Genomic DNA, 24,649 nt, shown 5'->3' with positions numbered 1-24,649 from the left:
TTGTAAGGCTCAAAATCAAAGCCAGGCGACCACACCTTTCTCCTGCTCAGTGGTTTGAATGTGGAAAATGTTCAAATATAACAAATATAATAAAAGATGGAATAATTGTTTCAAAATATACAACATTTAGAAACAATTTAGCAGCTAAAACAATTTTAGTACAAACTGGACCTGTTAAAAACAGCAAGCATAAATACTCCATCATGCCATCAAATACCATGCCATGAGAGCTTAACCTGGTATCAAAAAGATGGCAGAGCTAGTGCCAGGTGGGGCCCAGTGAGAAGACCACTCCATAAGTGGCAGGGGGTGGAAGTGAGAATGCCCCTTCTCTCACTGACACCCTACAAGCTTTGCTTGGATTGTGGCACTTGAGGAAAGCTTCAAATGTTGACAGTAGTATCTGGGTCATTAGGGTCTAATTCGCATTTCTGTTCTACCAAGGTAATAGAGTCTGTACCTGATCAAGTACAGATTTAGCCTCTAAGCCTAGAATCAGGTCTATTTTGTTTACTGTGGTCTAATCTATCTTATATTTAGGAATCCTAAACTGTTTGGCTTGGTATTTCAGAGTATGGAAAATATAATATGACATTAATGTGTAGCTTTTAACTGACCAGACCCCCCCTCCCCAAGATATCATATTGACAAATCCAGATAGGAGAAAGTTCAGGCCGTCCATCAGATCTATGTATGTAATAGGTAAAGCTGATGATATGTTCTGTCCATCATCATATTTATATGATCTGTATTTGTATCTACATCTATAAAATCATACACACATACATGCAGGTTCAATTATAAAAGATCAGTTTAAACACACTTAACACTGCAAATACCATTGCAGATATATTGCCTGCTTTTCCTGGAGAATGTACTTTTGAACAAAATGAATGTGCATTTACTCAGCAAAAGCGAAACAGGAGTGGTTGGCATAGGAGAAGAGGTCAGACTCCTACATCTTACACTGGACCAAAAGGAGACCACACTACTGGGGTAGGTGAGTTACAGTTTAAATGCTGACTTTTCAGCTAGATGGCATTTGCTTTTATATGAAAGGCCATAGAAGGGTCTAACAAGAGGCAGGATGCTAGAGGTAAGTCAGAAGCAACCTGACTCCTTTGAGTTGATGTTCTTTTCTGTTATGTATATTTTTTCATTATGTGCAAAATGCTAAAAATGTTAGGCAATCAGGAAGATTTCCCAAGTTTGGGAGGAGCTGATAGTTTGAGGAGTTCCTACTTAGAAGGGAAGAAAGTTCCCATTGCTGAATTAAATACAGTACTAAAACTAAATGCAGCCAACACCATCTTTTTATCACTAACACTACTTTTGAACAAGGGCTCACAATGTTATACATGGTATAAATGGAATAACATCACCATTAAAAGTCAGATTGATTACATATTAACAAGTGTTAAAAGAAGATCCAGAAAACCTGATACCAGTGCAATCCCCAATGGACTCTGTGACATCGATCATAAGATTGTAGAGTTAACAGCAAGAAAAGATAAATATTAACAGAAGACCAAAGAAAACAATGAATTAGTGAAGCCAGCAAAACTTAAACAAGAACAAATAGTAGATCAAACTACAACAAAAGTGAAGACAGCATTTAACCATCTGTCACCAGAGGTGGGGAACGTGGAAGATGAATGGAAGGAATACAAAATTAGCCTGTTTAACATTGCAGAAGAATTATGTGGAAAAAAGAAAAGTGGAAAAGGATGGAATGGTACCAAAAATACTGCATGGTGGTGTGAAGAAGTTAAAGAAGCAGTAAAGCTGAAAAAAGAATTTTATAAATGTTGGATAAAATCACGGAAAGATGATTATTTAAACTATAGATTATAACACAGAGATACCAACAGGATAATCAAGAAAGCAAAACAAGAATCCTGGGAGTGCCTTGGAAAACCATTAGTAGATTATGAGAGTACAGCCAGCAGAAAGTTTTTCAAAGTAATCAAATGTATACAGAAGAGAGAGGAGAATTATAATTCCACTGATTATAATAAATGACAAGAATGAAAGACCACTAATAGAACCATCAGAAGTAATAGGTAGAGAGAATACTTCAAAGAACTCCTCAACCCCCTAGGGGAATATCACAAGGAGGAAACATAAGACTACAAAACAATAGTGCTAGAACCCAAAATATTGATTGAAGAAGTAGCAAGGGATGTTAAACAGTCACCTAAATGCAAAACATCAGGAATAGCTAGGTTACCAACAGAAATAATTCAAGTAGCAGGGGAAAGCAGTATCAAAATTGAACGGCCAATTTTAAATGTTTTATAATTTTAAAGTGTTTTAACTTGTTTTTATGGAGTCGTCCCTGGCCATGTTGCCGCCTGAGTTTCCTGGGGAGCGCACTGGCGCCGCCATTGGTGTGGTGATGGGCAATGGACGTAATAGCGGTGGGGGCTTAACGTGTCCGCATAGAAGAAGGAGGGACAGATGGCTGACACCTGTCCCTACTTCTGGTTTCGCTCCCAGCCAGAAGGTGCCAGGGAGTCTCGTCAGTCGCCCCTCGGGCCTGACGGTGCTGTTGTTTAATGCCAGGTCGGCCAATAACAAATCTGCCCTCATCCATGACTTGATTGTGGATGAGGGGGCCGACCTGGCCTGTATAACGGAGACCTGGGCGAGGGGGGGGGGGATGTTGCCCTCTCCCAATTGTGCCCGCCCGGGTATATGGTCCAGCACTGTTCACGGCCGGAGGGGAGGGGAGGGGGGGTCGCTTTGGTTTACCAAGCCTCCATCACTCTCACGGGACTTCCTGTCCCTTCGAGACCAGGGCTGGAGTGTCTCTACTTGGTGTTGGGCGACCGAGACAGATTGGGGATTCTGTTGGTGTACCGTGCACCCTTCTGCCCAACAGTCTCCCTGCCTGAGCTGACGGAAACTGTCTCGGACCTGGTGTTGAGGACCCCCAGGATGCTGGTCCTGGGAGACTTAAATATCCATGCCGAGGCTAGTCTGACCGGGGCGGCTCAGGACTTCATGGCTTCCATGACGGCCATGGGGCTGTCTCAACATGTCACCGGCCCGACCCATGAACGTGGACACACTCTGGACCTGGTTTTCTCGACGGGGCAGGAAGAGGGTGGTCTGAGGGTGAGGAATTTATGCTTGACTCCCCTGTCATGGTCAGATCACTTCCTAGTGAGGTTTGTGCTCGAGAGTGACATCTCCCTCTGTAAGGGTGCAGACCCGATTGTGTGGGTCCGCCCCCGGAGCCAGATGGATCCGGAAGGATTCCTGAAGGCTCTGGGGGAGTTTCCGGCTGACAAGACGGGTGCTCCTGTCGAGGCTCTGGTTGAACTGTGGAATGGGGAGATGACCAGGGCTGTAGACACGATCGCTCCTAAGCGTCCTCTCCCACCAGGCAGAGCCCGCTCTTCCCCTTGGTACACTCCAGAATTGAGGGCAATGAAGCAGGTTGGGAGACGGCTAGAGCGTAGGTGGAGGAAATCACGGGATGAATCTGACCGAACACACTTAAGAGCCCACTATCGGGCCTATGCTGTGGCGGTGAGGGCGGCGAAAAAGAGACACTTCTCCGCTTCCATTGCCTCCTCACAATGCCGTCCGGCGGTGCTCTTTTGAGTGGTGCAAGGCCTGGTTCACCCAGGGCCAAAGGAAGAGCTGATTCCATCCTCAAAGGCCCGCTGTGACGACTTTGCCGAGCATTTTAGGGAGAAAATCGCTCAGATTCGTCACGAGCTGGATTCCACTATTGATTCAGAGGTTTTAAGGGAGACACCAACGCTGCCGTCTGGTCCAGAATTATTGGATGAATTCCAGTTATTGCGGCCCGATGATGTGGACAAGGTGCTTGGACGAGTACGTCCTACCACTTGCCTTTTGGACCCTTGCCCGTCTTGGTTAATAAAGGATTCCAAGCACGGGATTGGAACCTGGATCTTGGAAGTGGTTAACGCTTCTCTGAGGGAGGGTCGGGTGCCTGCCCCTTTAAAGGAGGCGGTAGTCCGACCGGTCCTGAAGAAGGCGTCACTGGATCCAGGGATGGCCGCTAACTATAGACCAGTGGCCAACATCCCGTTTTTGGGCAAGGTGTTAGAGCAAGTGGTGGCGGGACAACTCCAAGCACTCTTGGATGAAACTGATTATCTGGACCCATTTCAGTCCGGCTTCAGACCCGGGTACGGTACTGAATCTGCCTTGGTCGCCCTGTACGATGACCTGTGCAGGGAGAAGGACAGGGGGAGTGCGTCCCTGTTGGTTCTCCTGGACCTCTCAGCGGCTTTCGATACCATCGACCATGGTATCCTTCTGGATAGGCTGGCGGGATTGGGGGTCGGAGGCACCGCTTTGCGGTGGTTCCGCTCCTATCTCAACGACCGATTCCAGAAGGTGGTGTTGGGGGACTATGGCTCTGCGCCATGGCAGCTTTGCCATGGGGTACCGCAGGGTTCCATTTTGTCCCCTTTACTGTTCAATATCTACATGAAACCGCTGGGAGAGGTCATCAGGAGGTGTGGGCTGCGGACCCATCAGTATGCTGATGATACCCAGCTCTACCTCTCGTTTTCCACCAATCCAGGTGAGGCAGTGGCTGTACTGAACCGGTGCCTGGCCGAGGTAATGGGCTGGATGAGGGCCAATAAACTGAAGCTCAATCCAGACAAGACGGAGGTCCTGTTGGTTGGCGGTTTGGGCTTCGGAGAAGGTGACCTGAACCTTGTCCTGAATGGGGTTGCACTCCCTCCTAGGGACAAGGTCCGCAACTTGGGAGTGCTCCTCGACCCGGAGCTTTCACTCGAAGCTCAGGTGACAACAGCGGCGAGGAGCGCTTTCCTCCAGCTTCGGCTGATTCATCAGCTGCGTCCCTACCTGGAGTACAACTGCCTTGCAACAGTGACTCATGCGCTGGTGACTTCCCGTCTTGACTTCTGTAACGCACTCTACGTGGGGCTACCCTTGAAGACGGTCCGGATACTTCAATTGGTTCAGAATAGAGCTGCCAGGCTGCTGACGGGGACTGGACGTTATGTTCACATGATTCCAGTTCTCCGTCAGCTTCACTGGCTCCCCATTGAAGTCCGGGCCCAATTCAAGGTGTTGGTAATGACCTATAAAGCCCTAAACGGCTTGGGTCCTGGTTACCTGAAGGAGCGCTTACATCCATATTTGCCCAGTCGCCCCCTGAGATCGGCGGGAGAGGCCCTTCTCCGGGAGCCCTCCGTGAGAGAAATTAGGAGGGTGGCTACTCGGAGAAGGGCTTTCTCAGCGGTGGCGCCTAAGTTATGGAATGCGCTCCCCAGAGAGGTCCGACTGGCGCCGTCGTTATTTGTTTTTCGGCGCCAGGCTAAGACCTTTTTATTTAAGCAACATTTTAAATGCTAAATACAATTGAATTTTATCTGGCCAGGGCGGCTTATTTTATAATGTGTGTTTTAATTAAGATTATTTTATATGGATTTTAACTTATTGTTTTATCTATGTTGTAAGCCGCCCCGAGGCTTCGGCGAATGGGGCGGCATAAAAAATGTTTTAATAATAAATAAATAATAAAAGGGCTGCATAGACTCTTTAAAGCAGCATGGACACAACTAATTGCACCTACTTATTGGCAACAAGCAATAATAATAGCACTGTGGAAAAACCAAGGGAGCAAATGAGAATACACACAATATCAAGGCATCTCACTCCTGAGCCATTCAGGGAAAATGTACTCCAAGATAGTTGAAAAGAGGTTGAGACCTGTCACGAACCACAACTTGCAGAAGAACCGATGGGTTTTAGAAGAAATAGAAGCTGCACAGATGCACTATTAGTTCATCTGTTTAAGAACTAATAGAAAAGAATATGGACTACAATAAGAATCTCTTTGTAGCATTTGAAGACCAAGAGAAAACATTCAATAGATTTGATAGGATATTGCTATGGCAAACAATGACCCAATACAGAGTAAGTGAACATCTTATTAGAGTATACAAAAGCTTTTATAGCAATTGCAGAAGTTAGAACAAACCAAGGAATATTGGAACCCTTCACAATAACATCCGAAGTAAAACAAGGATATGTACTATCACCATTTTTATTTATCACCTACATAGATAGCATAAGCAAAAAAGCCAAGCCCAAGAATGGAATAACATCAACAAATTACTCTTTGCGGATGATCAGGCATTGATAGCAAGTATAGATAAGGAGCTGCAGCAATATCTTATGTCCATGAACCAGGAATGCAAGGGAAACAATATGAGAATCGGCAAAGAGAAGACTGAAGTAATGGCAATTGGAAGGAAAAAGCATACCATAAATAAAGAAATAATGGGAACAAACATAAAACAAGTGTCTGATTTCAAATATCTAGGAACAACATTCATAGAAGATGGAAAAATGGATGAAGAGATGAACATATGATGCAGTGAGGCAAACCAACTATTGGGACAGCTTACCCCACTTACTCCACACAAAGAAGCACCTCATACAAAGCATATTCACCACCACCCTATGCTACCAGTGTCAAACATGGACACTTACAACAAAACATAAATGAAAGTCACCACAGAAACTAGATATTTGAGGAAAGCTGCTGGTGTGACCATAAGGGATAAAATCAGGAATGAGATTATAAAGGAAAGAACTGGAATAGAACTAATCTTAACTATATACAAAAACAGCAAATAAAGTGGTTTGCTCGTCTGGAGAGAATGTCTTGGGAGTCCATACCATTCAAGGCATGCCCAAAAAGAGAAGGCCAAAGAGTGCTAGGCAGACCCAGAGGAAGATGGGGAGACAACATCAAAGACATACTACAATGGTTGATGTTGCCATAAGTCAGGGGTGTCCAAACTTTTTGCAAGGAGGGCCAGATTTGGTGAAGTGAAAATGTGTGGGGGCCGACCATTCAGCCTGACATTCTTTGAGCCATTAACATTAAATGCAAATGAACTATTTTATGAAAGACTAAACAAATAACTTAACTGCACTAATGTGAAGGGTGATACTGAGATCTCGACTGCATTATATAGGCCAGGACTGGCTCAAAAACAGTGGTTTTGATGCGCAAGATGTCACGCAGGTGAAAGTCACTTAGTCTCATCCTCACGCAGTTCTTGTTAACGTTCATAACCGAGAATGTCTTCTCGCACAAGTATGTCGAACCAAACAAGCTCAGCATTTTCTTAGCAAATGTTCGAATCTCTTGGAACCTGTCTTTATCCAGCTGGCGGTAAAAGTTGACAAGAGGGAGCTGTTCGTGCCAACTGCGACACTCGGCGTCACACTGCAGCTCAATGAGCTCCAGCTGCAGGTGGTCTGGAGCATCATCAGGGTCCACGCAGAAAGGAGATGAAAAAAGCGTGATCTCCTTTTCAATAGCTGCAAAATCCCGAAAGCGCTGTTGAAACTCCTCAGCCAGAGATGAGATGTCTACTTCATACCTCCTTATTTGCGCACTCATATTGTTCTGTGGAAAACTGGTCATTATTTCCTGCAGCGATGGGAAATGTGTGGTTTTGGGCTGCATTTGTGACAGGTGCCTTTAGAAAAGTAGCAGCTTGGTCCCAAAGGCTTTGATATGTGAATACAGTTGGCTTACCACTGCATTTTGCCCCTGAAGGCTCATGTTCAGCATGTTCAGATGTCATGTTATGTCAACTAAAAATCCAAAATCAGCCAGCCAAACAGGATCAGATAGATCTGGCATCGGTTGTCCCTTTTTTGCCAAGAATTGTCCGATTTCCTCCCTAAGAGAGTAGAAGCGCTGCAGTGCAGACCCCCAACTGAGCCATCTTACCTTGTTGTGATACACAACATCTCCGTATTCAGCCTGGATGTCGAGTAGAAACTGTTGAAACTGGCGGTGGCACAGGGCTTTGGAGCGAATATAATTAATAGCCTTCATCACCGGTTTCATAACATGATCATATTTCAGATGTTGGCACAGAGAACTTGTGGTGAATAATACAGTGGAGTTTTATAGCTTTGCCTCCTTCTTCGCTTTGTTACAGACTAGGGTTGATAATCCACTTCGCTCGCCAGCCATGGCAGGTGCGCCATCCGTAATAATCCCAGTGACTTTATTCCACGGTAGTGTCATGTCATCTATGGCGGAACAAACAGAAACAAATCTGTTCCTCTTGTTTGGTCCTTAAGGCTCTGGAGGTCAAGTAGCTCTTGACTCACGTTCATGTCATTGTCCACTCCTCTCAAAAAAATCAATAACTGAGCGGTGTCAGATGCATCCGTGCTTTCGTTGCAGGATAACGAAAAAAAGTCAAACTCCACTCCTTTTGCCTCTAACGGTCCCTTAATATCAGATAAAACGTCTTCAATTCTCCGTACCACAGTGTTACGAGCCAGGCAAACATTGGCAAACTCTTGCTTCTGCTCAGGACAAATTTTCTCCACCATTTTCATCACGCAGTCTTTAATAAATTCACCCTCAGTAAAAGGTTTGCAGTGCTTGGCAATCAGCGTTGCCACCTCGTAGCTCGCCTTTGTGGCATTTTCATTTGATTCACGGGCTATTGTGAAAAAGCGCTGCTGTGCCATTAAAGCAGCTTCCAGTTCCTTCAATTTTTCGCCGCGTTCATTCCCAGTTAGCTTGTTGTAGTAAGCATGTTTTGTCTGGTAGTGCCTCTTGATATTGAATTCCTTGAAAACAGCCACAGTCTCTTGGCAAATTAGGCAGACACAGTTGTTTTGTATTTCAGTGAAAAAATACTCCAATTTCCACTTGTCCTGGAAGTGGCGGCCCTCGCTGTCAACTTTCCTTTTTTTTAGTTACAGTCGCCATTTTAGAAATGGGCACACAAGCCTTGTGTCACAAGGGTCACAAGGCGAGAGTGCTGACTCAGGTCTACTGCCATCTTCTGGTGAAATATAACCACCAGCCTTGAAGGAGCAGGAGGCAGCAGGGGACAGCTGCGGGAACCACTGTGCGGTGAAGGGAAAAACGCCGGCCGGCGGGGATGAGTAACAGGCTGAGCTGGCGGGGAGAAGAGGCTGCGAGCTGCTCGAAATTTGAAAACGGGCCGCAATTGGCCCCCGGGCCGGACTTTGGATATGCCTGCCATAAGTGCAAGATCCAGAACTTTGTATTTCCCTCGACACCTGAAGTGGTAAGAGAAGATGAAGACTAAATGGCTTTATTCGGATTATTAAATGTTTGTGACTCACATGAGGAAAAAGCTATAGCAGAACTATTCACATTAGGACATGAAATAAAAGAAGATGGGGAATTTGCTCAGAGAAAAGCAGGGTGTCTGGCAACAGGGAGGGACAAAAGCTGTCATTTTCTAAAAGTAATGGGGTGAGAGGCATGATGGGTGACTATAAGATATATAATGAGAGCATAAGATAACAGAAGATTACTGTATACAATAATACTATACTTTAGCAATTTCCCATATTTAACATTTTACAGAAAATTTGGTATTTGACAGATGCCTAATTTAATCTGATTAGAATTAAAAATACAATTGGGTTTGTTTTTTTAAAGTTAGTTTCTGGCTTTTAAACTTTGAAAACTTGTATGGAATAAATGTTTCAGTGTACCAGCAAGGGAAGTCTGCATCCTGCAGTGATCTCACTCTTTCTCTCTCCTTATGGCCTCTTGCAATGTCCTACTCCTTGTAGATTCATTTCCGTGTTTATTCTGCTTTTGTCAGTATACCTTTACTCATTGTGTGTAAGTTATATATGTGCTTTTCTACCTCTTACATATCATCCTTCTCCCATAATTTTACCACTTGTTCTTTAGAAAGGGGGGAATAGGGGGAAAGTGTTCTATTTATAGAGGGAAAGGCCGGATGAGCAACTGTATGGAAACAAAGCATGTTGTCACAATTGCTATTCGTTTTCATAATTAATACCAGGTAAATAATGCAGGCTTTTTTGGAACAGAATATTTTTTTTATTTTTTGGCTGAGGCTATAAGGATCTCTGAGCTGTTCAGAAAGCATAGACAAAAGTAAATCATTCTATACATATTCATGGATGGATGTAAGCTGCCTAGGAAGGCCTTGGCAGTTATAGGCAGCCTATAAAAATGTGTGTGTGTATAAATGAATGAATGAATTTTTCCTCAGAGTTGTGTATTATATGCAGGGGGTGGAATCCAATGGTACTACTCCATTTCTGGACCAGCTTATGATCTAGGAAAAGGGGATTTTGCTGATAGCCTCTTTCCCCTGCAGCCTATCCCTCGAATTTGTTTAAGGATTACATTTATTTTTTTAAGATAATGTCACTGCTGTTGGCAATCTCTTTGAAGTATAAGTATTATCACCACCTCTGTAGTTGCTTCCACCCTAGCCCCCAACCCTAGTCCTTTTCTCTGAAATGTCCATTCTTTGTTTACTCTATTTCTTAAAGAATCTAGACATCACCACTGACAAACTGTTGCCTATCAGGGATTTCCATGCAGTCCTTTTGTGATTTGCACTGGGTGGTGGAGAGGATGATACAGTGCAATCCGGACCTGTAAGGACAGACCGAGTGCTGTTGAGACTTTTAAGAACTCCTTGATCTTTAATCCTGTTTGTAGTTTAACCTAAATTATTTGTTCCTGTACATCATAGTTGAAGGATTAAGAATGAATTGCCCATTGATGTCACTTTTCATTCAGGATTTTCTAAACTCTTATCAGCACCCCCTTCCCTGTCCCCCTTCATTCTATAGAAAAAATAGTGCTGTTTCTTTATAAAGGAAGCCGCATTTATGCGACTTCCAGCAAATGCGACAGCAAATGACTAAGTCGGGGAAATTTATCAATAATCCTTCAGCAGTGCTCAGTAGGATTCAAAGGGAACCTCTGCTGAATGGCACATATGAGTAAACACTGGATTTATAGATGCATCTGCGCATTGCTGGATTATATGGCATTACACTGAGTCCTGTGTAAACCCAATTCAGTTCTACTTCCAGCCTACTGCAGAAAAGCAATGCCTTGACAGCATTACATTGTTTTTCTGTGGAAGCAACTAGTGCCTTGTCTTTGAACTGAACTGTGAACAATGTAGTTCCTAGGACAACCTAGGCTACCAATAACAAAACCTTATCCAGATTAATGCCTTCACTTTTTCATAGGGTATTATATGTATATAGAAGCATCTCACATGATCTATGGACAGAAAGCACGGCTTATTTCGAGGTTACTTCGGCGGACCTTTGGCCATCAGTGTCTTAAATTTTTTTATCACATGTATGGTGCTGGGACTGGGCTATTAAATATTTATGTGAAGAAGCACGATGCTAAGGATGAGATCCTCATCTGGAAGAGGCGAGGCGAACAAAGCATCACATGGTTAAGAGGTCTAATACAATATACTTGTGATAAATCTCATCAGGTAAGCTACCAGTGATTAATCCCATCAGAGGGAATATTTGTGATGTGTAATCCATTAGTTCACTTCAAACTCTGTGTGTTTATAGATATCGCAGAGTCTGAAGTGAGATCTAGGCAAGGAAAAGAACCTCTGGTAGAATTGATTCACCCTCATAAATTATAATCAACAAGGTTATTACTTATTTGAAGATAGCGATGCAAAGCCCCCTTAACCCATTGTTGTGCTAGAAATCCACACTGCGTGCTTTTATCCCACAGCCTCACAACTATATGCTCTTTGTAGATTTAGGTTCAGATAATGGACTGACATAGGGTCAGTCATGAATTCATAAATTTATTTATAGCCATGAATTCATAAACTGTAGTTCCATGCCTGTGTCAGTAAGGATGTGCAGCAATAGGGGACTGCTGGTGGAGGGATGGGCACCCACTGTGAGTTGAGCTGCCTCTACTCAATGTTGGGTGATTCCTCCCTCCCATAGCTCCCCCTTGCTCCTCAGCCCCCACCACTGAAGGACCATTCAGAAGGGTCCTTCAATACCCCAGAGGGGGTTTTGGGGTCTAGAAGCCTGGAAGGGATGAGAAAACCCATTTGCAAGACCTAGATTCCATTCCCATTAGTTATGATCCAAACCATAACAGTTAAGGAATCTTTTAGGAGGCACAGCAGAGCATTTTAAAAATAGTTATTTAACTTCGGTCTCAAAACCATTTATAACATTGTTCTTTAAAATACAGATTATATTCGAAGCAGTTCGTGGAATATCAGTGAGAAGTGATATTGCTATAGATGACATTTTGTTTCAGCCGGGACCTTGTAAAGGTAAATTTGTTTAAAGTTCTATTTTTTCTGCTTCATTTCTAAACATGAGTTCAGAATGTCAGACAATGAATAGTATCCAAACCACAGATATAAAAACAATAAAATGAGACATTCATTAGTGACAACTGTAAATTTGTAGCCTGTAGATCTAAATAGTTTTGACTGTAGTAGTTCTTATTCATAATAAACTATTAAATTTTCTTACCAAATGTAATACATTGCTTAAATTCCACCAGATCACTTCTGGAACAAAAGCAGTTTAGATAGAAGGAAGTCCTACAATTTCCAACATGCTGCAGTCAGCTATATTGGCTATGGCAAGCTGAGAGTTGTAGGGCTTTCTTCTGTCTAAACATGCAAAGGATTGTACTCTTAATTATTTGTCTGCAATGCCTGAAAAAGACCTGCAAGGCTAGAAATAAATTTACCCATACAGAAACAGATGCTTCAAATATTTTTTCTCTCCCCCTTCTAGAAATAGAAGAAACCACACTACAGTCATCTGGATATTCTGCTGATTTTAATGAAATTGAATACTGAGCTCTGCAGAAGCATCACATTGCTTATCTACCAGGGAAACTGCACAGCCTCGTCCATGCCTTTAATTTGTAAAGTAATAAGTATTGGACTATTTTATTATGGCATGGGAAGAATTCAACAAGGACTGAACTTTGGTCTGGCAAATAGAGTTACTGACTCAGGGCTTCCCTCACTTTGTGCTGTATTTTGCATGTGACATCAGTTAATCTAAGGGGCTATTCATTTTGCACATTGTGCAGCAATAGATATATATTGCTAAGATAAGTATTTTTATGCACATAATTACAGAAAGTAAAATGGACACAATCTGTTATTGTGTAACTAATTCTGCATTCAGTGAATGTTTTTTCTTGGGCAAATAAAAGATTTAAGGCACAACCCTTTAGACAGAAAAAGGGCTTACCATTCCCAACATATCTAAACTTTCATAAGATTGTGCTTTAGTTTGATTATGAAATAATGAAGGAACTATTCTTGAGCACTAGTAATGTTCTGATAACTGACTGGAGCTGTTTCCACCGCTGTTTAGGAAAATCAATCTTTTCAGAACATGTTGTAACACATTAAGGGTGTAATCCTATCGAAGTTTCTTATTCCTTGGCCACAATTATTGAAATGAATAAATTTATCATCTCTGCAATTAAGCAATAAATGTGTATAAATGTCCTGATAGAGATGTAAATATATCAAGGCTGATCAGCATAGCCTACAATAAACCCAGTTTGCGGGGGTGGGGGGGTTGGGAATCGGTCTTGCACAAAATAGTCTTTTTTATATATATATATATATATATATATATATATATATATTTAGCCACAGTTTGCATCCTTGTTAGAGGTAGATGCCACACATTTGATTGAATAATTTTATAAAAAGTATGGATGTCTATTTTGTATGTGTATGTGTGCACATGTATATATTGTTTCTATCATTCTGAAACACAATAAAATGTGATTCTACGTAACTTCCAATTACATGATACCAGAAATGGCTTTCATCCGTGTTGAAGTATGTTTACTTTCTTCCTCAGGAGCAGTTGATCGTGTCATCATTATGTATGCAGTGGTGACTTGGAAATCTGAATTGGTTTGCTGTGTTTTGAAAAAAATTAGGGGGAAAAAAGATGATCCAGAATGTGGCAGCATCAATATTCTTTTCTTTCTTTCTGGCTTGCTTGCAAAAATGCTTTAATGGAAATCCAAAAACTTAAATCACAATGCAATAAATCAGCCTTCCCCAACCCAGCCCATTGAGATTTTTTAAAATATATCTTTATTTTCACAAAAAAGAAATAAGATACAAATAAATGATACATGCATTTCATATATATATATATATATATATATATATGAATATGAGAAAGCAAAAGGCTACCAAGGGATATTATGGAAATATAGCATATAATTTCAACATCTAACCTGTTCATCTGAAAGCAAAAATTTCTGTCTCCCCCTCTATTCTCAATTAAAGTTCAACAACAGATTAATCTATCGAAGCAATGAAATGATGTCATAGCTTTAGCATGAAGTAAAAACCTCTGTTGATATTTTTACAAATTTTGTTTTCTTAAATATTAAATTGCTCATAATAAGCTTCCCATTTTTATTAAATTCTTTGGCAGGTCTTCTATTTATATAATTGGTTAATTTTGCCATTGTTGCATATTCAGCTAGCTTATTTTTCCAATCTTTGGTAGTTGGATAGTTTTCTGCTTTCCGCTTGGATGCAATTGTATCTCTTGCTGCTGCTATCGTATATCTAAATAACACTAGAATATTCTTTGGAAGAGTTTCTGGTATAATACTCAGTAAGGTATTCTTTGCATTCATAGGAAAATTGATTTGAGAACTATCTGCATTTCCACATGTATCTGATTCCAAACACTTTTATCACATGTCCACCACATATGGTAAAAAAAAAAAATCCCATCCATTTCTTTGAATTTCCAACATTTTCCATTCTAATTCTTATTCATTTTCTGTATATCTTTCAGGACAATATACCACCACAAATACTTCTTATACTAATTTTCTCTTAATGCTTGACCGAGGGTATCAATATTCGTGTCCACCTTTGAAGACCAAAACTCAAGAGGGCAGTGATGTGATGGGTTTAGGGCTGACCACTAAAGCCTCATGGCATTGTTGCTGCTTCAACTCCTGCTGCCACTTGCTTGTCTAGTTGTTTTCCTTCAGGCCGAAGACAACAATTGAAATGTGTAGAAGGAAGAGCCACCTCACTTGTCTGCCCTATCTTTCTGGGCAGTTAAAGGGATTGGGCCTAGGGGAAGAACGAGTGGGCAAATGCAGGGAACTAAGAACATTTTGTACAGCTGTACTCAATTACTTGAGAGCAGCAATGCTTAGCTGGAGAACGGGGTCCAGGAATTGACACTTGAATCATTGTTGGAATAAAGTTTTATAGGGTTGCCCTCTTGTTCCATTTATGCACTACAGTCATCAGTTCAGAAGTAAACAGGATGAAACAAGCTGTCATTCTTTGGGCACCTCATGAGAAGCCAAGAATCACTGAAAAGAGAATAATGCTAGAGAAGGTGAAAGGCAGAAGAAGATGAAGAACAACTGTGGAAAGGATCCATTAAGGAATCCACAGACTTGAATTTGTAAGATCTGAGCAGGGCTGTTGGGAACAGGAATTTTGAAGAGCATTAATTCATAGCATCACTCTAAGTCAGGGATGATTTGGCAGCATGTAACAACAACAAAATTAATCAATTGGCCTTTAATTCCTTGTAACATTTTTCAACCAGTTTTGCTACCATCGTAAACTATAATATTGCCAAATAATTCTTTCTTAACAAAATATATTTAAATTGATTTACATACCCCACTATAAGAAATCATCGTGGAAGAACAATACATTCCTCTGTACCTTCTTCAAAATGTTTTTTTCACTAAATGTCTCATAAATATACTTGTAAAATTTTGTCACTTCTATAACATTTGAATGCCATCTGGTGGAGACTTGAAAACTATTATCCACCCAGACAACAAGTGTGTAACTCCAGTAAGCCTTTTTTTTTTTCTCCATTTTGAAACATCGTAAGAAGTGCCTACTGCCTGCCGTCAGGTAAGGATGCAGGGGTAGTAAAGAGATGGAGTACAAATTGTAAGGAAACAACAATTAAAAACAAAATGCTGGTTGATGGCAAGACACCTAATGAATACAAAAAAAAACAACAATAAAGAGACACACTAGAAAACAGAACTGATAGGATTTTCCTAGGAGAGACTTTACTATCATGTTAGTGATGGATAATTGACACAGATGTTACATAGTAGTAATTTAGGGTTGGTTTTGTATTTTTAATTAATTGGTTGTATTAACTATTTAAAGCTATTCATATCTTTAAATACCACCTAAGCACCCAGTTGTGTAAATATTGCCAGTCTGCCTCTCATCTGTAATTGAATACTGTGAATATAATAGCTGAACTATTTTCATCCGTGCTTGCAGCAGAGGATATGAGAAAAATACCCATTCCTAAAGTTACATATTCAAGAAGGGAATAAGACAGGTAGTAGTGACAAAATATTTATTACATTTATAAACTTGTTCCCAATAATTCCACATGGGACTCTCTGGGCAGTAAAAAGTATTCAATTCTCAGTTAATAAATCACTAGGCTCAAATAGTATCCATCCTGAAGTTCCTAAAAAGCCCAAATATGAAATTGCTGACCTTCTTATAAAATTGTGTAATATGTTCCTTAGATCAGCCTCTGCAGCAAAGAAATGGAGAATGACCAATGTAATATCAATTTTTTAAAAGGGATTGGGAGATTTGGGAAATTATAGGCTGGTTAACATAATGTCTGTTCCAGGTAAATTGGCAGAAAGTATTATTAAAGATGAAATTGGTAAGTACATGGAGGGCAAGCCCTGCTGGAAAAAACAAAACAAAAAACAAGGCTCCTGCAAAGTAATTCTGTCTAATCAGCTAGAATTCTTTGAGAATGTCAATATGTTGACATGAGGATCCAAGGGATATTACTTACTTGGATTTCTAAAAGACTCTTGACAAAATCTCACACCAAAGGAATTGACAATGAAACTGCCAAGTTGGTACTTCCCTTGTACTAAACTTTGATGTGACTGTACTTAGAATACTGCATACAGTTGTGGTTGCTGCATCTGAAAAAGGACATTATTGAGCCAGAAAAGGGCAGAGAAGGGCAACTAAAATGGTCAAGAGATTGGAGCAACTCCTCTATGAGGAACAGCTGTAACAACTGGGATTGTTTAGCTTAGAAAAAAAGGCAAGTAAGGTAGGGCATGATAAAGGTGTTAAGAATTATACCTGGTGCAGAAAAAGATGGGTATGCTTTTTTGCCCCTCCCATAATAATACAATTCAAGGTCATTCCAAGAAACTGATTGGTGGGCAATTCAAGATGGATAAAAGGAAGTACATCTTCATACAATGCATAGTTAAGTTATGGAATTCTCTTTCCTAGAAAGTAAAGATGTCTATTAATGTAAAAGGGGATTAGACAAATTAATGGAAGAGAAGGCTATCTATTTCTGCCAGTCTTAATGGCATTAGCTCTCAAAATAGTAGTTGGATATTCTGTAGAAAATTGGTTTATTGCAATACCAGCCTTCACAAGTAACGGACACCAACACACATATTACCTGTGAATGAAACAACCCTGGGAAAAAGGAGAGAAGTGGTGATCTAAAAACAGATCTGAGTACAAGCAAAGTATGTTTTACTCTAGTAAATGTATAATCCACTTTTACTACTGATACAGGAAGGTCAATATTTGTTTTAGTGCATAATGTATACTTGCTCTTATGTTCCCTTTTGTATCATGAACTAAAAGATGGATGATAATGCTTCCCTTTAGAAGGCTTAATTTGAGCAACAGTTCACCACTAAATTTAAACTGTTGCTGTTCATTACTGGCATAAGTGGAGCAATAAAAGACAAGTAACCATATTCACCATCTACGTGTGGGCCTAATATTGTGCACATCCTCTCCAAGTTTACAGGAAGGATTGGCAAAATAATGGCACTAAATCCAGCTGACGCTAGTTGCTTCTGTAAAGCCTGAAGTGCTTGATCCTGCCTAATCTTGGAAGCAAAGCAGTGTCAGGCCTGGTTGAGATCTGGATGCATGCCTTGAATCCTGCATTGAGCAGACAGTTGGACCTGATGGCCTGCTAGGCCCATTCCAACTGTATGATTCTGTCAGTGTCCACGGAAAGAAACTTCTGGGACTTGTGCTGTCTGACTAATTTGTTCCATTGATGTCAATGGAACTTAACAGCCTAGTCTGAGGCATACCATGGTATAATTAGGGGTGTTTCTAAATGACACTTATGCCATGATCATGCCTCATTCACTCATTTTATGGGTGTGTATGCCCAGATGACATCTTGCACTCATAAATATCCTATTTTCCCCATCATTTCTTCCATCTTTTTTCTTACTGCAGAAAACCTATTAAGCAACAACTGAATATCTGCACAATTCCTTCTGACTTGAAGTGCTAGCAGTCCTATTTGGAAATACTCAAGGCCTGTGGTGCAACAGATTCGAATTTCCATTCACCTGTGAAGATCATTAGGTGACTATGAGTCAACTACTATCTCCCAGGTCTCCCAGGTCTATGTCACATGGTTGCTGTGAGGATATGTAGGGAGGCACAATTATGAATGGCTCTGACCTCCCTCGAAAGTGAAATAACAATTTGATTAAATATATAATCCCTTTGAATTTAATGGCATTTACTTCTAGGTAAGTGTGTTCTTGCTACCTGCTCTCAAGTCATCTCCAGCTCATGACTGACCTTATGACTGAGCGCCCTCCACAACGTCCTGCCCTTGACAGCCCTGCTCAGCCCTTTGCAAACTGAAGGCTCTGGCTTCCTTTATAAAATCAATCTGCATAGGACTGCATCATTAGATTGCACTAACCTTCTCTGGACTGGAGTAAGCATAGAGATTTAGACATTCTATGTACGTAGAAAGTTTCATCAAAAGAGAATATTTCTGCTCACGTGACAAGTTCTCACTAAACAAGCCAACCACTGGACAGACCTCTGCGGTTGGAAGCGTTACCCTCCTATTGTCTCCAGGATCACAGGGATTTTCCCGCTAGCTCAGGCCAAACCAAAACCCGTCCCACCTCCGATTCTGCAATATTGCACACTGGGAATTGTGGTTCCTCGCCGTTCTGGAAAAGCAGATGGGGAAAGAGACAGAAAAGCACAAGTCTCAGGCCAGATCTTGTGGCCATGAGAGTCTTCGCTTCAATTCAAGATGGAGCTCGCACCAGAAATTGTCACTGGCAGGTGTTCAGCGTTGTTGCTCAGGTATAAATATCCGTTTTCTTTCCTCATGGGCACTCACTGTCCTTATTGGAGCACCCTTTCCTTTTCCAACAACCAGTGGCACATTAACAACTGCATCACGTGCGCCAGGAGCCCCCTCCTATTGGCCACCCCTACTGTCTACAACGACTTCTACCAAAGCCTGCCCCTCGAAGGAACGCTTCTTTCCAGCTCCCACCCAGCGAAAATGCCGCTTCTCGCCTTAGCCAATAGGAAGGGTTTTGTTGAACTCGCTTCCCTAACGGATTGCGTAACAGTAAGACGAAATGGTCTCCTACTTTTCTCCAACGGAAATACTCTCGAGCCCCACGGCTGCCCTAACCAATGAGATACACGCGCAGCCTTACGTCCCGCTCCGACAACCAATGGGAGACGGGCGCGCATAATAGGCTTTCTAAACACACCTTAGCGTACTAGTCGCCGTGGGAGTTGGTAAGATGGCGTCTTCCTCCAAGCGCAAACTTGCGGGCACCGAGGCGGAAGAAAGCGGTGGTAGGAAGGCTCGCAGCAAGCGAAGTGCTGGAATCTGTACGCCAGAAGAGGCCGGCCAGCGGCCAGCTGAAACGTTGTTCGTGGAGGGTGCTATCGTGAGGATTTATATGGAGAACTTCCTGTGAGTGCGCGGGATGCATAAAGGGCCGCCCCGCGACCGTCAGTAGTGAGGCGGGGCGTGAGGAGAAGCGCGACTGAAGAGGGTGGCCCTCCGGGCGTGGGGCGGATTCTTCCGTCTCCCCAGCGAGGGCGCTTTCCGTCAGGAACGTGGTGTGGCCGAGTGGCAGCCTGCTGTGCTCTTGGATCGTTTCCATGAAGTGCCTGCCCTGAATGCCTTCGGGCTAGACGCTGGCGTGAGGAGCCCAAAGACTAAGCAGGCCGCAGGCATTTCTGGAACTTAACGGTCAATCTCTACCACTAACTGTTCTCCACGTCAGAATCATGTTGTTTAATAAAGGCATAATCTATGCAGGTTTAGACAGAAAAAGGCCCAGCATGGGAGTTATAGGGCTTTTGTTTTTCCTGTCCGAACATGTATAGGATTGTACCCTTTTGAAGATGTTTTCCATCTGCCTTCCTGGCTTTACTGCCCTCACAAGGTGGTTTACTGTAGTAGAAAAACTTGCGCACACGTGGATAGTAATATAAATAAGCTGAAGGAAACCTATGGAAGCTAACATAGAGGTTTAGAATGTAGGGAAGAATCACCACGAATAGGAGAGGTGCCTGCCGAGGCTGGTCGGCCTCTGGTGATTCCCCCCCCCCCCCTCTTTGTGAGCTTACCCAAGATCTGTTACTCTGCAGGGAATTCAGATCCTCTGGGGAGGCTTTTGGGTATATGGAGATGAAAAGAGTAGAAGAAACATCTGTGAACTTCCTTCCATTAACTTATCTTTGCATCCAAATTTACTCTTGCCAACTTAAAAGTAAGTTGCGTTGAATTTAGTGTGGCTTACTTTTCGGTAAGTGGATATATGTTACAGCCTTAGGTTATATTTTTATTATTTGTTTCATCTATATACAGCCCCACATCCAAAGCTCTTTGTGTAGGCTTACTTGACTGTGGACAGTGGCACTCGCTTCTGAGTAAACATGTATGTCGTTTAGGTGCAGGGCCTGAATACAGTGAACCTTTCTATGGGAGTAAATTCTGCTGAATAGAGGTTTAATGGAGTAGGTTTGTGAAGAGATGTGGCTGCACATTTGCTGTCTTTATGGCTATGTCATGGTCACAGCTACCTTTTCAAACATTTATATGAACAGTGATTGATTGCTTTCCAGAAAGTGTAGAATTCTATATTGGGTTGATAAAGACTTTCGCTTGAATCTCATTTTAGTGCTACTTAAAGTAGAGTAGGAGATGAATAGGACTTAGCTTAGAATTAACATTAAATGCAGTCTTTGCTCTTAAGAAATTGGCTAGGTGGCCATTCTATTCCCTAGGCACAGGCTATGTTACAGTTGATGCAAAATCCCAATTGCTCCAGTGTCAACTCAGAGCTCTTATGCAGCTTTTAATATATACAATCTATTGGCATGTAGCATATGGGAATTGTAGGGCAATCCTCATTACATGTCAGCATGGAAATAAGTCCTATGAATTTGGTGGAACCTACTCCCCGGTAGGTAGGTACAGAATTGGTGTTGTAGTAGGCAAAGTAAGTAGTTCTGTAAAGTAGTGCATGACTTAAATATCATGAATTTTAGCAATTAGTTTAAATTTTGATTTATTTTCATCTTCATATGCTTCTTACTTTATAAACAATGTTTTAATAATATCGCCTTACAGAACTTATGATAACTGTGAGATATATCCAGGACCTCATTTAAATATGATAGTGGGAGCTAATGGAACAGGTAAATCAAGCATTGTTTGTGCTATATGCCTGGGACTTGCAGGAAAACCTTGCTTCATAGGTCGTGCAGACAAGGTGAGAATAATTATTTGCAGTCTAATATTGGATTATAGTAATTAAATCTCCCAAGATTGTTTCTATATGATGGATGGAAAATAGATGCCAAAATAGGATAATGTTGTTATTATTATTAATTATTATTATTAATAATAATAATACAGAGTGTTCTGTTTTTCAGTGTTCTGACTTTCATACCTTTTTCATGCTTTCAGTTCTTTACCAAATGACCACCTACGCAAGATTGATATGCTTGGCTATCTTTTATGTACTGTAGTGCTCTTGGGCATGGGTATAAATTTGCATGTTAATCTTATGTACAACACACAGGGTGCACTATCTGTCTGGACAGAGCTCAGAAGAAAGACTGCTCATGATTTTCTTTGAGCTCTCAGTTGCTTTCACTGTACTCACAATAGTGCAACTAAATAGGAATAACCACTGAGCTAGGCGATATGGTCTAATTTTAGAACATAGACTGCATTAGAGCTCACATTTTCTTTAAACAAAAGCATGTTCAGATGTTTAAGAAGGTCATGTAATATTATTACTAATAAGGTCATGTATTACTTGGCAAGTATGTTGAGATCATACATTTTATGTTGCAATTTGTATTGACCTGCTTTGGTAGCTCAGCAGGAAACAACTAACTTGTGCTGTATTCTGAGGTTATAGTTCCATGAGGACAAAGCAACATGCTTTCCCTTTGAATTAGGTCTAAGACATTCAAAGAATTCAGGATTATGATTATGCAAATGTTGCTCAGTGATGTATTGCCCTTCTATTTGACTTACCGTAGCAGTGAAATTATTCACTTCACCTGCTTTCTCTGTTTATGACAGTATTGCAGCTAAAAAGATCATTCCTGGCTTTAAAGCAGTTTGCACTACCTATGCCATTGCTTTTACTTTTAAATTGCTTACTTCTCTCGACTCCCTTAAAATAAGATACCTCTGTAACTGCCAGTGTCCCTGAAACTGGCTGAAAGAATGTTCATTCTGGCCTTTGCCCTTGGCTGGGGGGGGCAAGGGCTTCTGGCTTGAGTGTTGATGTCCTGTAACATCGAGTATTTGTACCAAATATTTTTTTCTTTCCCTCCCATTTCTTTTTCCTTTTGTATGCATTTCTATTTGATTATATTATGTCCAGAACCAAGAGAAATAATTGTACTTCAATTTTCTTAGAGTGATAAGCAAATGAGAAACACATTATAATAATAGTAAGATGATGATGATGGCAAATTAGGCTTGTGTTGAGGTTTACATGCTAATTTTTCCCCCCAGATTGGTCACTATGTGAAGCGGGGTTGTGCTAAAGGAGTAATTGAAATCGAGCTGTGAGTAATCAGACTTGTTCTTGTTTCTGTTCTGTGTAAATGTGTATAATAAATTTTATCTGTAAAAATATTGAGAAAGTGTAGCATTGAGGTATTAGATGAGCATGCAACATCATTTTATTACTGATCATTTTATTTATTATTTTTCATAGTTATGGGTAAAAAATGACAATTATTTTCTGTTTATTAGGTTTAAGAATCCAGCCAATCTTATTATCACACGAGAAATGTCTGTGGCAAACAACCAGTCATCTTGGTTTCTTAATAGAAAATCTTCTACTCTGAAAATGGTAGAGGACCAAATTTCAACCTTAAATATTCAAGTAGGCAACCTGTGCCAGTTTCTTCCACAGGTATGAAGGAATTATTTTTAAGACATTGTAAATCCCAGCAGTGCATGTTAAGTTCTAAAGCAACAGTGGATAAAATGCAGCTTTCCAGCAACTTAAGGCCCCCCAGGACTGTTTTCCTGGCCCCAGCATGTTTCACCTTGCCATTATCACCCTGGTGAGGGCAAACGTTAAAGCCTCCTCCCTACTGCATCAGTCTAGCATTCTACCCTACTCTAGTGGTACTGTGGTGTGGAGGCAGGTTTAATTTCTCTCTCATTTCAGCAGTTCTCCAGGGAAAGAGATGTGCATGGAGTCATCCTTGTGTGCCCGGCCTCCCTGGAGAACTGTGATAAGAGCAGGGATAGAGCCTTTTCATTCCAGCAATCTTGAGCATAATTGGTAAGACTGGTCTGGGAAGGTTTTAAGCTTATTCTCATCCCAGCATACTGCTCAGTTTCAATGGGATAGAAGGAGAAGGGATAACTCCCATTTTTGGACTTCAAGACTTGAAAATGTGTTGAAAGTGAGAAGAACACTGACAAGTATGAGTTCAAGGCTTAGCAGTGAGACAGGGATATTGTCAAGTGGGAATTAATCCCTCACCATTCTTGGTGCTCCTTTTGTTTCCATTTTTAGTGCTTCTGAACTGCCCAAATGGGTTCATAGTATTATTTTTTCCTGTTCCTTTTGAGTTGAATGTGTATGCAGTATCTCCTTGTTGATTTCCTAGTACATTGCCACGTCTATGTTTTCTTTGATGGCTGTAACCTACAAGGAAATTAACCTGGTGAGATTACACATAGTGGACAGGAATTTCTGCACTCTTATACTGAAAAACTGGAGGAAAACGTTGTTTAAAAAGATTATGGTGCCATTTGTGTACTTCCAGAGCCCTGGAAAAAGGAGTTGGGGTCCTTCCAAAGTGCCATTTTGGCATTGGTGGTGGTGCAGATGTGTTTTTCTGGACATCGCCCTAACAAGAAAATGGCAATTAAGGCTGCTTCTGTACTGGCTGCATCTTGGTGACAGCTTTTCTCTAGGTTCTAGTATAACAATTATTCTCAGTGGAAGAAGGTTGGCAGCAGGATGCTTGCTGCTGGTAAGATGCGGAAGGTATTTGTCTACCGTTGAAAGGCCCTGCCAGAGTCACTGCTCACACATGGACGCATCTGGTGAAAGAGGAGAAGGTTATCTTAGCCTCTGGAAGCTGCTTCACAAGCTGTGCTCCATGTAAAATAGAAAGCTTTAGAAATAGTCTGCTGGATCTTTTTATTAGTTTAAAGTCTAGATAATTCCTATAAAGAATATAGCTTGATTTTTTGGTGCACAGAATACTGGTTGTATTTTGTCTTACTTTGCAGGACAAAGTTGGAGAATTTGCAAAATTATCTAAGATTGAGTTACTTGAAGCCACAGAGAAATCAATTGGCCCTCCAGAAATGTACAAATTTCATTGTGACCTAAAAAACCTAAGGCACAGAGAGAGAGAGCTTGAGGTAAGTAGGTGATGTGCATGAGAAAGATTTT

General features: G+C 41.3%; 2 protein-coding genes across 6 annotated transcripts in view; both read left to right on the top strand.

Annotated features, from left to right (window-relative positions):
- Positions 1 to 13,096, top strand: part of MAMDC2 (MAM domain containing 2) — a 58,471-nt gene extending 45,375 nt beyond the window's left edge. The window contains exons 11-14 of the mRNA XM_044446871.1: positions 848 to 1,000; positions 11,071 to 11,330; positions 12,068 to 12,152; positions 12,628 to 13,096. Coding sequence (XP_044302806.1) covers positions 848 to 1,000; positions 11,071 to 11,330; positions 12,068 to 12,152; positions 12,628 to 12,692 — 563 coding nt within the window. The 3' untranslated portion in view covers positions 12,693 to 13,096. The remainder of the gene's footprint in view (positions 1 to 847; positions 1,001 to 11,070; positions 11,331 to 12,067; positions 12,153 to 12,627) is intronic.
- Positions 13,097 to 19,445: 6,349 nt separating this feature from the next.
- Positions 19,446 to 24,649, top strand: part of SMC5 (structural maintenance of chromosomes 5) — a 44,172-nt gene continuing 38,968 nt past the window's right edge. The window contains exons 1-6 of one of the 5 annotated variants that reach the window (XM_044446379.1): positions 19,587 to 19,662; positions 20,346 to 20,467; positions 21,331 to 21,472; positions 22,738 to 22,790; positions 22,981 to 23,143; positions 24,484 to 24,618. In XM_044446379.1, the coding sequence (XP_044302314.1) occupies positions 21,374 to 21,472; positions 22,738 to 22,790; positions 22,981 to 23,143; positions 24,484 to 24,618 (450 nt within the window). In that variant the 5' untranslated portion in view covers positions 19,587 to 19,662; positions 20,346 to 20,467; positions 21,331 to 21,373. Of the gene's footprint in view, positions 19,663 to 20,345; positions 21,473 to 22,737; positions 22,791 to 22,980; positions 23,144 to 24,483; positions 24,619 to 24,649 lie in introns of all 5 variants that reach the window. The other 4 variants (XM_044446383.1, XM_044446378.1, XM_044446380.1 and 1 more) reach the window with 4 other exon arrangements.

Source organism: Varanus komodoensis, unplaced genomic scaffold, assembly GCF_004798865.1.
Source record: "Varanus komodoensis strain SLA01 unplaced genomic scaffold, ASM479886v1 scaffold5, whole genome shotgun sequence".
Lineage (NCBI taxonomy): Eukaryota > Metazoa > Chordata > Lepidosauria > Squamata > Varanidae > Varanus > Varanus komodoensis.
Note: the sequence above shows the minus strand (reverse complement) of the source record. Positions and strands in the feature narration are given on the sequence as shown.